At 36.7% G+C, this 21082-nt stretch overlaps 1 protein-coding gene across 2 annotated transcripts in view; it reads right to left on the bottom strand.

Annotated features, from left to right (window-relative positions):
- Nucleotides 1-354: 354 nt before the first annotated feature.
- Nucleotides 355-21082, bottom strand: part of LOC131047970 (uncharacterized) — a 223419-nt gene continuing 202691 nt past the window's right edge. For both annotated transcript variants that reach the window (XM_057981782.2, XM_057981781.2), the window contains 3 exons: nt 17073-17164; nt 915-1035; nt 355-734 (listed from right to left, as the gene is read on the bottom strand). In XM_057981782.2, coding sequence (XP_057837765.2) covers nt 582-734; nt 915-1035; nt 17073-17164 — 366 coding nt within the window. In that variant the 3' untranslated portion in view covers nt 355-581. The remainder of the gene's footprint in view (nt 735-914; nt 1036-17072; nt 17165-21082) is intronic.

The following is a 21082-nucleotide window of genomic DNA, read 5'->3' on the forward strand; positions in this document are numbered from 1 at the left end:
AAACTGTAGGTGAAAATCTTTCAATGCTAATAAGTAAACTTGAAAAAATAGTAAGTGCAGTGACTCAATTAAAGTATATAATTCAGAAGGTTCGGCTAGAAACAGAAAATTTTCAGATCACATATCAACATGAGGACAGTCAATGAAAATGTTGGACATGATGGCTTATACTAATCCATTTCCATCCATGGTAATAAAGCCACCCTCAAATACTGCACCAAAGTGGAGGAACTTGCTCATTAAAAATTGTAAAATTCAGGACTAAAAGAGGAAATACTTTTTGTTCATTAAACATTGTCTTTCATGTGCATGCAGTGGTGCCCTTTCATGACTGAATCAAACAAATGACAATACTGAAGCCAAAACTAAACGAATGCCATTAAAAAATAACCTTCTCTGTGTAGCCATATAATAGGAGGCAATGATCCAAAGTCTAAACCAAATTTTGTACATAGATTTGGAGAACTGGTAAAAAGTAAATCATATGGCTTAGCCAGGTCAAGAAGTTTAAAATTCTCATGTATTTGCAATAGCATATAACTTGACCTTTGAAGACAGGAAAGACGTATTTTTAGTTTTGATTAGCATGGCCGCTTGCAAGGCTGAATACCCCAAATCTCTTGAGCATATTCCCTGATTGTTCTGTCAGTGCTGAATTTCCCTGAACCAGCAGTACTGAGAATACTCATGCGTGTCCACTTTTCCTGGTCCACAAAAGTCCTATCTGCTGCTGCCTGAAAATGTAAAGGTTTTAAATGGTTTTATCATTGTAACTTTTCGTCTGAGGCAATCAAAACAAGTGTCTAGAAAAATGGTTCAAAGGAATTGTATTGGTGGCACAGAAAGAGCACCTACACAGGAGAGATTACTGTAATATACTGAAGTAAAGAAATTTCAGGCAAGAAAGTTAGTACCTGTGCTTCTAAATAACTTGCAAAGTCGTTTCCCAGCAAATAGAAATCTCCATCTCCATCCACTGTGTCACACAATGACTGGAAATATTCTTTGTGGCCAAAATAGCCATCTCGGATCATCCTAAATTCAAAATTACAAAACAAAGGATTCTAATTATTGATTATATTTAATCATAGCAGAATTTATAAGCCAATCTTTAGAATCAATAAATTGACCAAACATTGGCAATGTCCTATGTAGATTTAAAACAAAGGTTTGTGAGTTAAGGACCAGTTTTTGAGCAATGACATGTTGCAAGCTTGCAATCATGACTCAAATGCCATGAATAAAATCCCTTCTGTTTCTTTGGACTTCTCTTGTAATTGTATTTGATCAGATGCTAATCATATCATTGTTTATAAGAATGAAGTTTGCCTAATAAAGCAAATGCATAATACCACATAACAAACACCTCTTCAGGCACAAAAAGGCAGATAGACACAACTTTTAAGTATATGTGCACATTTCAATTATCTATTTCTAATTCATGCATCCATTAACCAATGTAGCTCCATCCCTGACGAAGAAATTCATATTGAGGATGAGCCATTGGGCCTGATTTTTATAGAAAATTGTTTTAAGGTTTCTGTTGAAATGAGTCCAAATACTGGAATAACAAGACAAATCCTCTTGATTCTGTGAGTTGCCACTGGGAGATCTATGTGAAAAGCAGTGTACCTATGTTCTCCCTTGTGTCCAGCTTTTCATTCTCATATAAAATTACTTTTTCCTCTCAAGAAAAGTATGGTTATTCCATGGCCAATAGCACAATAGCAAAGATTCTGGATATAGTTTTGAATCTAGCAATCGGATTGAGTATGGAGGAGAACAAGAACATCACCTACTTAATTTTCTGTGAAGTTAAAAAAAATAAGGAGAAAACAAGGAGTTCAAAAAGCAGTTGACTCTCACTTAAGCCAAGCTCATCTGAGCTGTCATATTTAGATTTGGCTTCTCTTTGCAAATTCTCCCTCGCGGCATTCTCTTCCCTTGTTAATCTTAGAACTGGTCCCATCTTGAAAGTATATATATTCATTTCTCTTCAAGAGAGGCCATAGCCTTCTCTAGTCCCCACCCTAGAATCGTCAAACCATTCATCACTAAGAAAATATCAGTCTCATAACTTTCACATCATGCCCAAAAGACAGTGGTCAGGCCTTCATTAGAGAACAGCTACCATATCAAAATGGAACAAAGTCCTAGATCTCATTTCTCTTTTGAATAGTTCAAAGACCAGTTTTGGATTATCAAGGAAAAAGCTATCACCCACAGATATAATTGAACTTGAAGCATGCAAGAATCCAAAATGCTACAGGAATTGTTTTATGACCATTAGAAACATTTGGGCTCCACTGGCATTTTAATAGTCACAAGAAAGCTCTAGTAGAGGGGAGAGGACTACATCCTTGTCCTAGTGCCCACATCTTCTAGTGACAATATTTATAACTGGTGATCATTATCAAAGCTATTTGTACATAAAAAGGTAGTAATTCACTTTTAATGCTAATTTTATCCTCAGATCCTATATCCACACTTTCTATAATCAGCTTTTTGAAGTTCAGATTGGCTACACTTTCAAACTCATGGGCCAGTGTATTGTCAAGCTTTGCATCCTTGACATTGCTCTCTTTAGATAAGCTGATTATATTGTTAAAAATCCAAACAGACTAATAGTCATTTTTGGTTGTATCTTTGCAAGCCGGATATTTTTATCCACATAATTTCAATGCTATTTGTAATAATGGCCTGTTGGTTACTACTATTTTTTGTCCAACTCACAAGTACTATCTTTTTTTTTATTGGAAAAGTACTAAATTGACAAAGCATCTTCCATTTAATTTAGAAATGCAAGCTTCATAACCTATCCAGCCATAGTTGTGGTGACAACTCCACAATTGGACCAAGCATTCATCATTTATAGACAATATGGCTAGCTCCCATTTGGGTCACACACACCTATGTGATTATCTTATATACATAGGAACATCTCTATAGTGCCCCATGAAAGGCTAACTAGTTTTCACAAAGTTAAAGGTTGCAATCAGTATGTAATGGCATGTGCCATATAGCAAGCAATCTAGTGGCATCCTCACCAGAGGTGGTGGTGGTGGGAGGGGACATTCCTCCAAGTCTTGGAAACGTCCCCGTACAAGGGACGTGGGCTTTCTTTTTTTTGTGAGGGGAATGTGTCCCCATGGAAGGCTGATATTTTCCATCGTTGGTTGTGCAAATGCCATCCAAATGCTCTTGGATTGGTGTCAGATCAATTAATTGCCCATTGTTGGAAAAGGTCATCCTAAGGAACTCAACATGGATTGAAGTGCATTTTATGAGCAAGTAGACCATCCATACCTAATAAGAGTTGTTCACACCCTAAAATCATAATAGCTTCATTCAACATTATTGTTAAATACAAGGTTGGTAGGTTCCCTTAATTCATACATAGCCATGTCAAGGAAGAGATTATCATGCCTTTATTCTTTGGAAGATTAGACCACACTAGGGCCTTGAGGCTAACCTATACCTAAATATACTACTTAGTTGTCCAAGACACGAGGCCATAGGACTCAACACACAAGCCTCCGTTGTTTTAGTTCAGATGAAAATTACAGGCATTCACCCACATTCACCTCAAGACAAACCACAATGATAGTGACTCTAAAATTTTATCCAAGGTTGGAGTAGATTTTGGAAAGCCAAAAACCCTAAACTTCATAATAGAGAAGATTAATAAAGATGGATTGTCTTTTATGAGCTTAGACCTATATAGTGGGGACATATTAACTAGAAGGTGAGATCATTATCATCTAATGCAAATTTAGCCTCAAGCTAAAGAATGCTAAAAAGGGAGAGATAGTCAAGTTTAGGAACAAATCCCAACCTTGAGCTATTCCTTAAACCCTTCCCGATGGACATTGATCATAGGGGCATGCTTCACCCAAGGATTTCCTACATACCTACATCCAGATGATATTGAAGTCTCATATAGTTCTCCTCACAATATCTCTCTCAAGGAACATACACAAGTTCGTATGCCGTAAAGTTCTGCAAGTGCAACCACTCAAATAACACTACTAACCCATGGGAGTGAAATACAAGGAATACTATAGAAGGAAAACCATAGGAAGGATAAAAATCCAACAATGTAGCAAAGCACTATTAGTATTCATATTTTAACTAGAACATCCTAGAATCCTAGAATCCTTTAGAATCGTTAACATAGAAATAGAGTTGAATACTCACCAATTAAAACTTCTCTTTGGTTCCACAAACATATTGTGACATTTAGGATAGATAGAGGGCACCATTAAATTTCTGTAGGCCCTTCAAGCTTCCCACTAGATACAAAATCTTGCATTTATTGATGCCATCATATATGATAATTATTTATCATCTCATGCTGAAACTAATAAGATACAAGGTTGAATATGTATATAGAATTAACTCAAACAACTTGGTGATGTGTGTTTTATGCACATAACATTTCAGAATAAAATACCAAGGTAATTTACCCTCTCTTGAACAAAATCACTTCAGATGCTAAGGATAAGATCAACTAAAATGATTCCAAGGTTTCTACATGTCAGGTCTTGACGAGTGGGTAATTCAATGGTCGATATGAATTGTTGTGTTCACTTGGGGACTTATATAAATGTTAGGATTATCTTCTTCGATCTTGAAATATGCGGAATAGGTGTACTGACAACTTAGGATTTAACAATATAGCTTTGGACTTACTTCTTACTAAAAAATTGGGCAAAGGGATAGGGTTCAGGAAATCTATTCTAGGCCTAGGAATGTAGGAAATGATGAACAAATCTAGTGGAATCAAACTAGGCAGGGTCTCACAAACAGATATTGACACAAGCTTAGTGCAATCGTCTAAGGTATACTCAAGGATTTTCAAACTATCACCATCAAACGTTGACACCATCCAAGTTGATGCTTGTCAAGGGACGCGTAATAGTTAAAGTTAAGCTTACTCAAATTTCCAGTTGACCACACAAGGTGCACTTACCAGTGGCAAGAGGCTAGTGGTATGGATTAAGGATTCCACACAAATATATTCAACAAATCTTTCACTCAATCTAACAAACATGAAAATAAATTATAATCTAAAATTCTAATATATCTTGGAGGAATTGAGAACCATGAATGCAAAGACAACATTTGAAGAGCAAAATCACCAACAATTGAAAAATGATTTAGATTCAAATAGCTGCAGCAAATACCAACAATTCTACAAAAACTCTCTCACAAATGAGAGACAAGGAGGTATATATAGAGTCTCTTACAAAATGGATGGCCAAGATTGATACAAGATCAACGACCAAGATCATGCCAACAAAACTCTAGAATTGCCCTAATTAGGGTTTACATCAAAAATGGTGCCACCAACATATGGCCCAATAAAAAGATACCTAGTCATCAAATAGGAAATCTTCTAGAAGATTCCTCCATGCATCTCTCTCTCTCCTAGCATACTCCAAGAATCTAGCCAATACAAAATCTAACTCCTCCATGGAAATGCTAGGCAAGGTATCCTGCTGCAAACCAATCACGTCCAGTGAATCTGAGCAAGCGTCCAAAGTGTTCTCCCAATTTGGCATGAGCTTCTGCAAACTATGAACATGAATCAACAAAGAGACCAAGTCATCTATCTGGCTCTTCTTCAAAGAGTCCAATTGACAAAAATACATAAGTTTCATCTTGTCTCTTCATTCGGCTAAGTGTAAACCACTAGCATCACTAACATCAACACCCAATAATTCCTCAATTGAGGCAAAGATCTTCATTTGAATGTCCTGAATCAATCCCTCCATCTCCATACAACTCAATTGGGCGTTCTCATAAGTTGATCTCTTCACGGCCAATGAACAATACCAGCCATGGAAATCATATTTGTCTCCACTGTGCACAATGCTCTCGCTGACCAAGGTAGAATTAGGAATCCTCTTCAAAACCTTGAGGCGTGGAATAGTCTTCTCCTGAATAGGCCGGAATTCCTCCCAAACTCCCTCTAAATACTGGATTCTATACACGAGCCATGTTGTCCTATCCTATGCCTGACAAACTGAGTAAGGAAATCATCCGCCTATTTTCTTGCACTCTCAATCCACTTTTCCACCTCCGAGAGTGTATCTCTTGCTACCTCATAGTGTGAATGTAGTCCATGATCAACTACAATAGGGGAAATAAGGGTGGGATTCTCACGCCTTATCCCCGCAATATACTCTCTAAGTCTGATATTCTCTTCTCTGTACTTCTCCTTCTCTTCAATTTCTCTATCTAACCTGGCGTTGATCGCCTTAAGGTTATCACCAACCTCCTGAAACTCTTGCTCTCTTGATGTACGGCCAGGGGAAACTGAAGTAATCTGGAAATCCATAGGAGTAGCAATGTCCGCTGTCACACCTCCAATAGGAACAACAACCTACGCAATCCGTATTCTTGTCTCATCTCTAGCTATGTGCAACAAAATCTCAACTCTCTTGGGTTCTTTCTCCTTATTGCTCCTAGCTAGGTAATCATCAATGTTATCAATAGGTTGCACCTCTATCATTTTCTTACTCTTTTCCATACTTCTCATCAACCAATCAGGAATAGCGGCCATCTCCATACCATCATTGAGACACATCTCTCGATCAAGCCCTCTCAATGCTGAGATAACATCATCATCATCATCAAGATTATTCCTGGTCAAATTGTATACCTCATTTCCCAAACTAACCTCCAAAAGGACAGTAGGGGATCCCGACTAATCATCATTCTCATTTGGTGGTGTAGATGTTGCTGTGGCATGTAACTCCTGAATATTCTCTGGTAGTACCATTGTGTTGGAACATTGTTGGGTTTCCCTATTCTCTTTTGTTATTTCTATTTCCTTAATTGATGAGACACTAAGAGGTGGTGAAGGAATGATAGGTGGAGGAATGATAGTCTTTTGTTTCTTCTTCTTCACCTCCTCAATCTTCTTCCCTATCGCCTTGACTCCTCCTGGCGTGTTTTTCTTTCTCTTGGGAGCTTGACTCTCTTCATCTGCATGAATCCTGACACCACTGATAGTCCTTTGATCATCTTCGGAAGTAGACTCTTCCGACTTCATCTTTTCATAAGTGAAGGAAACACCCATATCAACTAACTTATTCATCTGAATATCCACCCATGTGCGGGAGAAACTCAAGACCTCTCTCATCAATACATTCAAATCAATCTCTTCTGATTCTGACCAATTAGGCAATAAGATTGCCTTCATTTCATTCTCATATTGTGGATGCGTATGATCCTTGTCATCTAACACCTAATCAGGAATGAGGAAAATTCCACACTTCCTCATGAAATCCACTGACATTCTGGACCAAATTCATCTCTTCATTGCCTGCTCGTCCATCAAGTTGGCCCAATAATCTTCTACGTCTACCTTGTGGATGAACTTCTCTCCCTTGATCCTTCCAACTTTCTTATCGGGATCAAATCTTTCTCTTTTCTTGAAGGTTGCAAATTGATAGAATGCAAGCTCCTCATTCGCAGTGCTGGCGGCTAAGGCAGATGGGCAAACCTCCAACGTCTTCCCAACTGAAATAGGGAATGTCATGCATGTCCTATGCTTCTCTCTCTGAATGGAATCGAACTCTATAAGCTGTCTCACCACTTCCGACAAGATCATTCTGTCGAACGGATACCTAGGAAGCCTGTAGGGTTCGGATTGAAACCCATGAATCCTAACGTACATGAAAGTGGGAAACTGAATATACCACGATCCATATTTATCTATTAGCTCTGTTGCCTCCTTGGACAATCTTATGTGGATTCCGCCCTGCAGCATCCGCGTGATGTACATTGTGAATACATCATTCACTCTCTTATAGTCTTCAATTCTATACATGTTCAGCTGGGGGTAGCACTCATGACTCCTGAATTGTCCTTGCCCATTCCCGACTTCACCTTTGCATATCAATCCTTTGTATGAAACAAACCGTGCAAGCAGGTATACCAAGTAGGAAGTCATGGCGAATGACTTGGACCGCTCTACATTCCTCAACTGAAAGTCCAAATTGTAACTTATGATTCTAGACCAATTTATCAATGTCCCTCTAAGACAATCCTGGATGAAGTAGAGCATCCATCCCTCAAATATTGTACCCTGCGGCATCCCCATTACTCTGTTAAGCAGGAATACTAAGTCACTATATTCCTCTTTGAAGTTTGTGCACATGAGTGCCTTAGGAGCCTTGGAATGATGAAGCCTAGGCTCGATCATCCACTCTTTGTTTATTATACTCTTACACGCATCCATCTTCTTCGTGTACCGCTCTTCATATTCATCCTTAGTTGCATCCTTCATATTCACTTTCGCGTGGAATTCCGAACACCTCAGCAATCGCATCCTCAACAAGGTAGGCAATGACAACGCCCTTAGGAGTCTTGATCATTCGTGAGCGAAGATCATAACATCGTGCACACTCCAGGATAAACTCACTACATTGTATGGCCTATGAAAATCCAGCGGCTTCAAAAATACCACTCTTCATAATGTTTACATATGTCGGGGAAGGAATTTGATTTCCGACTCCGAACATCTGCTGTCGCATCAGGTCCAGGCTTAGGAAATGCAAGTTTGTATCTGTAATCTCTTTCCATCTGGATGACATCTTAGACTCTAGATAGAATCCAGTCTCCAATATCTTTTGTTGTTCTCTTCTTTCCTTAAATGCAGACTTCGACATCGCACCTGTACGAAGCTTAGAGTTAGATCTTAGGAAAAAACACAATATTCTTAATAGAATTCCCGACTTCCTAATGATTTAGGCTAATTAGAACATGAAGTCAGGAAAATAGTCCACACTCTAGGTAGATCTTAACAATTTAAATACAAAATGTGACAAGACTAGGGTATGAAAACCCTCATGAAATCAACACCTTATACTTAGAAATTTCATGCAAATTATAGTGCAAAGGAGTATACGGGATTAAGAGTGACTAGGGAAAGGTGTGAAAGGTTGTGTTTTCACAAAATTAATGTTTGAAGACACCTTCTGCAGTCAACAATGGAGGTCAAAAATCTGAAGACAACCTGCAACTAATAAATTAACCTCTCAAAACATGTTGCAATTCTTCAAAATATGCACAAACTTGATAAAAATCAGTCTTGATGATGAAACAAATCAATTTTGGGAACACAGGTATGGCTGGTAAAAGATAAATTTTCTGAAGACAAGCAGCCATGGCGAAGTTGCAGACCTGTAACAGACCTCAAATGATCTGAAAATGATCCCAAAATGCATCCAAATGCAAATCGTCAAAGTTGCAGCTGGTCAGGCAAAAAGTTAGGTCTGAAAAAATGAATGTACAGCCAACAATGGAGGTCACCTTGCTGTGATAATGGCATTTAGGCTCAGATCTGAAGCAAATGACAGCAAGTAGGAATAATGGCAGCCACCAAGTGTGAAGGGAATTCAACATAATATGCTCCAACACTTGTAAAATAAAAATCGAACTTTTCCAGCTATGGCACCATCCTCCATAAATCTGAAAATGATCTTCAATGCACCTCAATCTGCCAACAATGGAGGTCAAAACCAGCAAGCAACCTGGCGATATCGAGGAGAATCACCTTTGTTTGGGATGGAAACCCCAAACACAAAAAATCGCCCTCACCAAAAATCGCGATTTTCACCAAAATGGTGAATTTCATCAAAATCGAAAATCTGAAAACAATGGAGTCACTAAGCTTCAATGGCAGCAAAGGAGTGGATTGTCCAACTGGCTGGAATGGAGGAATAAGTCTTCAATCTAACACTTCACCAAAACACCAACTCCAAAATCGCCAACTATGGAGAAAATTGCCTTTGCATGGAATCCACCTGGCAAACTTAATAATAAAATATTGCTGTACTCCTTCCTTTAAACTAACTTTCATCACCAAATTTCACCATACAAGCAATGTGGGATAAAACACTTGCTCTTATACTTGCTTGGGTGAAACTAACTTGCTTCTAGAAGGTTGAAAACATTAAATGCTCATTGCAAATCATTTATTAATTGCTTTCATCTTTTAAATAATCGTTATCTTTATTAAAAATAATTAAAATGGGGCTCATTTATTAAAATATCTCAATTTAAATCAAAATGGGCCAATTGGGGAAAATCGATCCCAATAAGGATTAAAAAATCCTCACAAAATCACCTTAAAAATTGCCAAGTATCCCCTTACGAGAAAATCGCTCCTAGCCTGGATGAAAATCGGAACTCAAAATTCATCAAATGTGCACAAAAATGGGCTAAGGGAAAATTGATGTGTGGAATGAAATTTCCACTCAAAAAATTAAGTCATCACCCAAAAATACCCCTCTGGTGGAAAAACGACCTCAATCTGGATGAAAATCTGGACTCAAAACTATGAAATGCACTCCCAGTGGAAAATCGCTACGAGTCTGGATGAAAATCCAGACAAATATCCTCAAAAACTTGTCACAAATACCTAGTGGAAAATCGACCCAGGTGTGGAATGAATGCAAACATCATCAGCAACCTATCCATACCTCCCCGGTGGAAAAACGTGGGTAGTCAGGATAATTCCTGACACTTAGTCATATTTTAAGGCTTCTAGGGGAAAAACGACCTTGGTATGGATTAACAGTGGTGGAAATTTGGAAAAATGAGGCAAGTATGGATTTCAGGGGAAATCCATGTCTAGTCTGGATTTCGAGTGGGGAAAACCATGGGTAGTCAAGAATATGAGGGGAAAAGCACCTTTAGCATGGAATTTTGACCTTTTAACCCCTAGAATATGAATTTTGCTCTGGAAAATGATGATTTTTCCACTCAAAATCACTTAGAAACTCTGAAACTTAATAAAACTCAATTGGACTTAGGCAAATTCATCAAAAATTGGAGCGTAACACAAGGGAATCTATCGGGATAAAGTGCAAAATCAACCTGAATAATTCTCTAGGAGCGAGAAAACAACTCCAAAAGGTCTGAAAACACCTTAGCACTTAAAATCACCGACGAGAACATTTTAAAACACGTTAACGCTCCAAAAGGGTCAACACTTAGACAAAACTGGGATCATTTAGAAATCTCAATTTTCACACACTTGATCCTATAACCTCAAAAACCCTAAAAGGCACTAGGCATGATCAAAACTCCAAGACTTGGGCACGGGAAACGCAAAATTGCCCACTAAGAAGCCAAAACCCTAACCTAACAAAACACAGAAAGCCGGAAAAGAGGGGGGCCCTGCTAGCAATGGGGCAATGTGTGAAAAGGTCACAACACAACCCTAATTCCCACTTGCATCCAATTTATCAAATAAAAGTCAAGTTCATTGCCACCCAATTTCATACCAACACCAATAAACATTGTCAGAATGAAATCATACACAAGAATATGCATAACACCATAATCAACATAAAATAAGTCCAAACATAGGGAAAAGTAATCTAAATATCTTCTTAATGCAATACTAATTATGCAAAGCCTTGAATGGGTCCTACTACAATATGATTGAGTGATATCAATATCATAATCATACAATATTACAACATTCTTTAGAATCAAGAATGCAACATACATTGACAAGGTCACATAAAGGCTATTTAATACTTCAGAAGACTCACAACAACGATTATAAACTTGCTTCAAGCAAGAACATTACTTGAGTAATATCCAAGACAGCCATTCCTTAATAGTTTTATACATCAATGATATCATGCAACATTTAGTACCTTGATTATAACACCCACCCTCCTAAACACAAATATAAATCACATGCCTGATAGGTCTTGAAGACATCACGCTGTGATTAAGTACTTAATAGATAGTGTTGGCTATAATCATGGTGATATCATGACTTATTCTATTTTGTAGTGACCTCTTGACTCTCACTAGAAGAGAGCAAGCATATAACATAGTTCAATGTGTTGTTTTCATGTTATTTAGTTTAAAGAAAGGAGATCAGATTATTTAACTTCCCAAAATGACTATCTATATTTAAGTGTTCCACTACTTGTTTTGTTTAAGCAATAGTAGCATGCCCATGAATTACATTATATGAATTATTTATATACAAGTCACAAATAATTGCAATATTTTCAAGGAGCAATTGCCTAAACGTTATGTTGTTTAATATGATAAAATTTCTTCTTGATGTATACATCCATTTGCAGAATACTGTTCAAATGCACAGGGATGTCATGTGTTCCACAATTTATCCAAGTGAAGATATGAATTTCACTATTCATAATGTTGTAATATTATAAGTATACTTTGTCATAATTATCATTTGTTTCTATGGGCTGATAACACCTACCGAAGTCTCTTAATTTTTCCCACTTGCAAATCATGGTATTCTTCTCTTATCTTCTTACATTGTAAGGTTATTATAGTTTAATTGTGACTATGTGAGGTAAAAGAATAATTATAATTGCCATAGTATTGAGCGTTAAGACAAAGCTATTTGGAATAACTCAGCTTTAAGTAAAGCAAGAATTAAATTTTCTAAGATGCCAGGTTCATGGGTTTTGGGGCCCAAATGCAAACCGGGTCCGGGTCCGCGTTGGGCCCAGGGAGAACCCATAGGGAAAATGGTGAACCCTGTGAGAACCCGGGCGAACCCAGGGGCAGACCCACGGGCTGGGCGGGTCAAGTCACTAAAAAGTGACTTTTTAAGATTTAAAAATTACTTTTTTTGCCTTTTTGGGGCCAAAAACCCTAATCCACCCTTGATAAATGCATTTGAGACCCAAAAGAACTTCATTTGCTCATCTATTCTCTCTTGGTTTCATTTTGGCATTTTGAAGGGCAAGTGATTATTTTCGAAGGAGATTGTTTGTGGGGTGCTTGACAAAGGTGGAGAGCTTGCACAAAGGAGATTCAAGCACTTAAAGTAAGTATTTATCCCTATTCTTTGAGATCTTTTGAAGAAGTTTTCCAAGTTTTTGAAGAATTTTTTCAAGTTTTTTTTTTCAATTTTTTTTTTATAGAAAAAGATAAACAAGTTCTATCATATTTTATAAATTTTTTTCATACTTAAATTAGCTTTTACATTGTGTAATATCGCATTTTTGTTATTTTTTTTCTAATTTGAAAATGTTTAATTTCTTATAATAGCAAAAAAACAAAATGGCAACAAGTTCGAGTTCAATGGGTGGGGGTTACAAGACAATAAACCAAAAATTTAAAGTTGATAGAGGATCTTCTTTATGGAATTATACTACAATGAATCAACAACTTCCAGGAGGTGGGGATTTGATTGGGATTGTAATTTTTGTAAAACCAATTATAAGTGCTCGTATTATCGAGTGAAACGTCACTTTTTTGGCCCTACTTGGAAAGGGATTAAAATGTGCGAAGGGCCAAGTGGGAACGGGTTGACCACAACACAAATAGCAACATTCATTAAAGAACAAGAAAATGCTAATCAAGCTATAGCAAGAGAAAAACTAAGAGCTAATCCATCTACAAGCAAAACACCAATGACTTTACCTAACGATCATAGAATACCAGAAAAGGCCCCCATCACCCTTTCTTGAATATACCCGCTATGCAAAATGAAGTTGAAGTAGATGATTCCCATTCCCGCAAAAGAGGCTCATTGGAGAAAGCATTCAAAATGGAATCAAGAGATGTTGCAAAACAAAAAATTGCACGTTGCCTCTATGCCAATGGTCTTCCTTTCAACTTGGTAAGATCACCATATTGGCGGGAGGTGGTGACAACAATCAATAATGCACCTACTGGTTTCACAAGTCTTGGGTATGAAAAGGTGTGCACCACCTTATTGGCAAAAGAGAAGAATTTTGTAGAGCAATCATTGAAACCGATTAGAGATTCTTGGGTTGAATCGGGTGTTTCTATTGTTTCTAATGGATGGAAGGATGCCGGAAATTGTCCATTGATAAATGTTATTATAGTGTCCCCCAAAGGGACAATGTTTTTGAGGGCAACTGATTGTGAGGGGCAGCTCAAAGAAGCAGAATACATTTCCAGAATCCTCTTTGATTCCATAGATATGGTAGGACATGAAAATGTTGTCCAAGCCATCATAGACAATGCAAAGGTTTGTAGGGCTCCAGGTGCTTTGGTTGAACAAAGGTATTCACACATTTTTTGGACACCATGCACCATACACTCCCTCAACTTGGTCATGCAAGCAATTGGCACTCAAATAGATTGGGAGAAGGATATCTACCAAGAGGGTGAGGAGATCCAAATGTTTGTGACAAACCACCATATGTCACAAGCCATTTTCAGGAGCTTCTTGAGGTTGGAATTGCTGAAGGTAAATTTAATTTAAGATTTATCTATTTAAATTTATTTATGCCATGTTTAATTTTATTTTATATTTTTTAAATGTGTTATTGACAATTTTTACATGAACCTAGGTTGCTGAGACCCGATTTGCATCACATACAATAATGTTGAGACGTCTTTTGAAGGTGAAAGAGGCATTGAGTGCCATGGTTATTAGTAATCAATGGAGTATTTGAAAGCAATCAAATTCAGAGAGAGTCAATAAGTAGAGGAATTTGATCTTGAATCTCAATTGGTGGGATAATGTGGAATATGTATTGAATTTCACCGAGCCTATCATGAGTATGCTCAGTCAGGTATACTAATATAGATGCAACATGTTTGGGGGAAGTCTATGATGGCATGGACACCATGGTTGAGAAAATCAAAGTCATAATAGCACAAAGAGAGGATCCCCAAGAATTTTTTTTCTAAAGGGTGGAACAAATCATTCATCATCGGTGGAACAAGATGACCACGCCATCGCATCTCCTTGCACATGCTTTAAATCCCATGTACTATAGCAGTGAAGTAATTTTTTTGCTAGGGAGAACTAAACCGTATAGAGATCCTGAAGTTGCTGCTGGGTACAAGCGAGCATTTGCTAGACTCTATAGTGATCCAGAAGTGATGGATAGTGTTAGGAAAGAGTTTGGTTTGTTTATATCAGGAAGAAGTCATAGTCCTTGTGCCATTAATGACCAATCCAAAATGGATGGAATTACATGGTGGTACCTTCATGGTCAAGATTTTATGTTCCTCCAACCTCTTGCAATCAAGATACTATCACAAGTAAGTTTTTTTACTTTTAAAATTAAATATTAACATTTGTATTGTAAGTTTAGCTTTTAAGTTTTTTTTTACATTCTTTAATTTAATTTGCATTTTTTTAATTTTAAGTTTTGTTGGTTTTCTCTCCAATTTCAACAGGTTGCAAGTTCTTCTATTGCTGAACGGAATTGGAGTACATACACCTTTATTCACTCAGTGAAGCGTAACCGGTTGGCTTCAAAAAGAGCAGCAGACTTGGTTTATATTCATTCCAATTTGCATCTTCTAACACAAGGGAAAACAATACAAGAAAGGGGCAATGAAGCTTTGGGATGTAACCCCTGAGTGTACCAACTTGGATGCAATTGTTGATGATCTGGTTAGAGTCTCTTTAAATGATGATGACAAGATACCTACAACTGATGAACCTAGTGGAAGTGGCACTTGTTTGGGTTCAAATGATTTTGAATTTGAACTTGGAGCAAATGATGATGATCTTGATCTAGATCCTTTTGATGATTGATGAACATTGAACTTTGAAGATAGAAGACAATTATTATTTTTTATTGTGAATTTTGTAATTGTAATGATTTTCATTCGAATCGTGAACCTGGACATATATGAATCTATAAAACATTGATATATATTATAAGGCATATGAGTATATTACATAATATGATATTATTGAAATTCTGAACTATCAATTGAAATGGCATTTGGCATTGATCAATGATGAAGTAGCATAGAATTAAATGTATTTAGATTTGTAATTTTGTATATTTCTTTAAATTTTTGCATATAATGTGTATATTATATATATATATATATATATATATATATATACACGGACGAACCCAACCATGAACCCAAAAGGCAAAAAAAAAAATTTCCCGAACCCACAAACCGGGTTCGCGTCTCCAAACCCACAAACCGGGTTCGCGTCTCCAAACCCAATCCCGAACCCGAACCGGTAACTTAGTAAATTTTTAATGGACTTACCATCTATATCAAATAGGAATTATTATCATCCCACACAACCATATCAATCAATCCATAACCTCTTGTAATATGTTATTGATTGATTTAGAACTGAACTGATTGACTAATAATTTAATACTGACATCTTTATCCCATTGAGAATATATTATCAATAATCACTATTTGGTATTTTCAAAGGATATATCCTGATGAAAGCAGATGTATCACTGATATCACTCCCCCAAGGGTCCATAACAGCCCATGCAATTACAAGAATCAAGCCACAACTAACGAATTAAATGGATCAGTGTTACATGATTAGATTAGAAAATCTTACCACAATACAAGATAAGTAGATCTTTACCTAATTATCAACCCAACTCAAGAGCAAGAGCATAACTATTGGTATTAACACACCGGATGGCCAAGTCTGGAGTCAAACCCCTCATTTCACGTATAAACTTAAGTGGACTCTAGGGGGTAAAATATGCTAGTTCTCAACTTCATGATCAAGGAATAGTCCAAGTGTTGAACCAAGTCCCCATGATGCCTGTTTTCAACCATGTTTTGTGTGGTTCAATCCTCTACCCAACCATTTAATAAAATCAACTGCTATTTTGGAAACAGTGAATCGTCTGAGGATCGAGTGTAACTCTAGGAGCTACCAAAGAAACTTCCAGTCCAAGAAAATCTTTTACGGTCAAAATTGAACCCCTGCTTCAATTATTTTAGGCTTCGAGCATTCTGTATTTTTTAATATTGCCTCACATATTAAAACTGAAATGCACACACTGCCCATACAGTATAATGAAGACACTGCAGTTTAGACCTTAAACTATTTGTAGTTAGTAAAAAGCCTTCGGCTCTTGGAATACCACTTTTGACTCTTACAATTTACAGCCATGCCTACATGAAAAATTATTATAAAAATTAAAAAAAGTAATCTCTGATGCTGAAAAAGCTCAACTTTCAACATGGATATGAATATCTAGGAGAGGATTTAACTAATTCAACGACCAAAAAATACAGAAATTTTGTTCAGATAGCTGATATGTTGTAATTTTAATCCTTACCTGATCACCCGTGTAAATTCACGAGGTGGTATAAAATCATTCCTCTGAGATCTGAGGATAGGAACTTCATGTACCTTAGCACCAAACGTGAACTGCAAAACATTCCAAATATGCCAATGAATTGGTAAGCTCTTGTATCTACATTTATCATACATCAAATTTCTTCAACCAAAAACATTCACATTGATCACTTAGCTTGTTTTGTTATTTCAATATTGAAGAAAATGCCCCAAATTTACAATGACCTAACTACTTGAGCCAAAGAAAATTGATAATGGCTCTGCAAGTTGTCTCTATACTGACTCCAACAAAACTCAAATAATCGGCACAGGACAAGGATGGAATGACTGCTAAATCTGATGATCTGCTGACTATTACTGACAAGTCAAAGGTATTTAAAGAAGAGTGGCACCAAAAACAATATGATAAATATCCAGAAATAATAAGGGTGGTGAAATTAAGCCATGCTCAAATAACAGTGATTGAAGTTGTGCTGACTCCTTTGGTTATTACCAAAATGAATAAGTTGTTCATAGTAATATATCTCACAATAGTTGCTTGCAGTGATGAATGTAGCATATTAATTGTCCTTATTCCTTACAAGTGATACTTATTCTTTAGGTGCTAGGGTTTTCAATTATTGTAAAGAACCATTATACAAACATTATTTGTACATTTCATATTATCCATATACTTGTCCACAAAATAAATGGGATGTACTTTGTACCTGAATAATTTTCACTCTATAGTAAATTCAATCACATTTTGTGGTAATTATTTTGGGATATCCTATGTTCAACAGAGTTTCAGAATGGGGGAATGGCAGCTGGCAGCACAAATATAATATATATTTGGTTATACGTACATACGTGTGTCTGTGTATTTCAATATTTAAATATATATTTATAGATTAAACTATTTAATAATGAATATGTTATATAATTATAGTTACAAGTCTTCCCTCTGATTCATATATTCTCTTGAACACAAAATCCCCATTATTTCTGACCAAGTCTTCAGAGTCTGTAAAGAAGTAACGGTGAAGCTGGCAAATCTGACCGGTCCAAATGATGAGGGCTGCACAGATGGAGAAAGGAATATTGTCATTCTTGAATCTTTTTATTCATGTTTTTGCTGTTTTAAGAAACTCCTGATTACATCCACCACCACCCCATCCCCAGCACTTTCTCCACTGTGTACTAAGCTCAAAGAGTGTGATGTATGAATTAACAATATTTGATCATTGGCTTCCTTAAGTTAAGATAAGAGAGTTAATGTGATTAAACAAAAATAATAACAGCTGTTTTAATAATCTATTTTGCCTCCAATACTGGGTAAATATTGTTAAGGAATCTGATCAGAGATAGAGAAGATAACAGTCTTATGGTATTTAGTAAGGATAGACTTTAAGTGAGGTTACTGCTATGAATGTTGTTTCCTTCGATTTGTATCCAAATAAAACTCTGTGATATTAATCTTCTATTGCAATGTCGACAGATTTCTGAGTCAAGAAACTGCCACGGTTATTGATCACTATATCAGAAAGTGTCGATGTTCTTTGCATATCTATTTGTAGACGAAGAGCCATGTCCACGTAGGGGCATGACTTCTACGTGGCTTTATGCCACGTAGAGTCATGACCCTATGGGGACATGACCCTCCGTCTCACATCCATCACATTAGTTAACAGCGATAGTGTTAGGATGTTTTAACTAATGCAACCCGATAGTTATCGGGATTATATGGACCATGTCGTTTAATATATGATTTAATAAATATGCATTGATTTATTCAATCCAATGGAAGCTATACACTTAACACTCCCTCTTAGCAAAAGAGGATTGAATTTCATAATGAGTTTTAAGGAACAACCTTCTGGATATACATATTTATTTGACATGATCATTCACTCAAGAATATTTACTAATGAAATACTTCATATCTCGGAGAGATATAGATTATCTGATATCCAGCACTCTAGGACAACCACTATTTGAAGTCTTATCAGATTACTACCTTGATTCTAGTGACAATTATAACATGTCATTAGCATAGGTGAAACAAATTTAGTATCATGATATCCGGCACATTCCGGGACAGCAAATTAATGTTGTTAATCATGATATTGTTGTTATCATAATTTCCGACATATTTCGGAACAACCATTTAACGATAACAACTAAGTAACTCATCATAGGGAATTTAGTATCAAGATTTCCGGCACATTTCGGGACATCACCTTAATGTAGTCAATCTTGATAACCGATCGGGCTATTGTTAAAGTCGTCACCTTACAATAGGGATCTTACACTTACATGAAAGATCGTCACCTTTCATGACACAACACATACATGCAATATTGCATCCAAGATATTCATGAATATATCAAATCACATATGAACAATATTAATATTAGAAATTTCCATCATAATTTAGTCATACCAAGTTTACCTCTAAGGTACTCCACTTTCAATTTTGCAAGAGGTTTGGTGAATATGTAGGCACTTTGCTCTTCAGTGCTGATGTAGGTCAATTTGATAACATCTCTGTCTACCATATCTCATATGTAATGGTATGGGATCTCTATATGCTTGGATCGATTATGAAAGACTGGATTTACAGAAAGTTTGATGCAGCTTTGATTATCACAGTGAATCACAGTGGGGTCTAGTGGTTTCCCAAATAGTCCAACTAGCAATTTCCTTAACCACATTGCCTCACGTGCTCCCATGGAGGCAGCCATATATTTGGCTTCAGTGGAACTCTAGGCAACTGTTGACTATTTTTTGCTAAACCAGGATATCATAGCTGATCCAAGACTAAAACAACACCCTGTTGTACTTTTACGATCAATGGAACTGCCTGCCCAGTCGGAACCAGAATATCCTTGGAGTTGTATCTCAACATTTTTATACTTCAGGCCAAGTCCAATAGTGCCACGCAAGTATCTCAGAATATGCTTAGCCACCATTAGGTGAATCTTCTTAGGTTCGCACATGAAATGGCTTAACACATTGGTAGCGTAACAAATATGAGGGAGAGTGTTTACTAGGTACATAAGAGATCCAATGATTTGTCTATAGTATGTAGGATCTGTAGGTTTTGAATCTGCTTCACTTTTGAGCTTATGAAGATTTGTTTCCATTGGAATGGAGAGAGGTTTACAATCTATCATACCAAATCTGGTCAGGATATCAGTGGTGTATTTTCCTTGATTTAGGAAAATATAATTCTTTTTGCCATACTTCTAGGCCCAGAAAATAGTGCAGTAGACCTAGATCTTTCATATCAAATTCAGCCACAAGATCTTGTTTGCATTTTGCAATGAGGTGATCTTCTCCTGTTATCAACAAGTCATCAACATAGAGAACAAGTATTAACATGTCACCATCCAATATTTTGAAGTATATGTTAGAATCTGCTTCATTTTTGGAATATCCTAGTTTGGAGAGATAACTATCTATCCTTCCATACCATGCCTTGGGAGCTTGCTTCAGGCCGTAGAGAGCTTTTTTTAGTCTACACACATAGAGGTTTCTATCTTGTGTAGCAAAGCCTTCAAGTTGTTCTATGTATACTTCTTCCTCAATAAAACCATTCAAAAATGCGGTTTTTACGTCCATTTGGTGTATTTTCCACTTTTTGGAAGCTCCAATGGCAATGATGGTTCTCACAGAAGTATATCGGGCAACTGGAGCAAATGTCTCTTCGTAATCAATTCCAGCCTTTTGAGAAAACCCCCTGGCAACGAATCTAGCTTTGTGTTTTTCAATACTACCATCTGGTGCATATTTGATTTTGAATAACCATTTTGATGAGACAACTGATTTGTCTTTTGGTCTAGATACAATATCCCAGACATCATTCTTTAATATAGATTGGTATTCCTCAATCATTGCATCTTTCCAAGCTTGACATGTTAAGGCTTCTTCAACATTTGATGGTTCAGATTTTGTAAGTTCGGTCATGAGTGCAACATAGCATGATTGACTTCTTGTTTTCTTATTCTC

The sequence above is a fragment of the Cryptomeria japonica genome, chromosome 3 (assembly GCF_030272615.1).
Source record: "Cryptomeria japonica chromosome 3, Sugi_1.0, whole genome shotgun sequence".
In the NCBI taxonomy this organism is placed as follows: domain Eukaryota; kingdom Viridiplantae; phylum Streptophyta; class Pinopsida; order Cupressales; family Cupressaceae; genus Cryptomeria; species Cryptomeria japonica.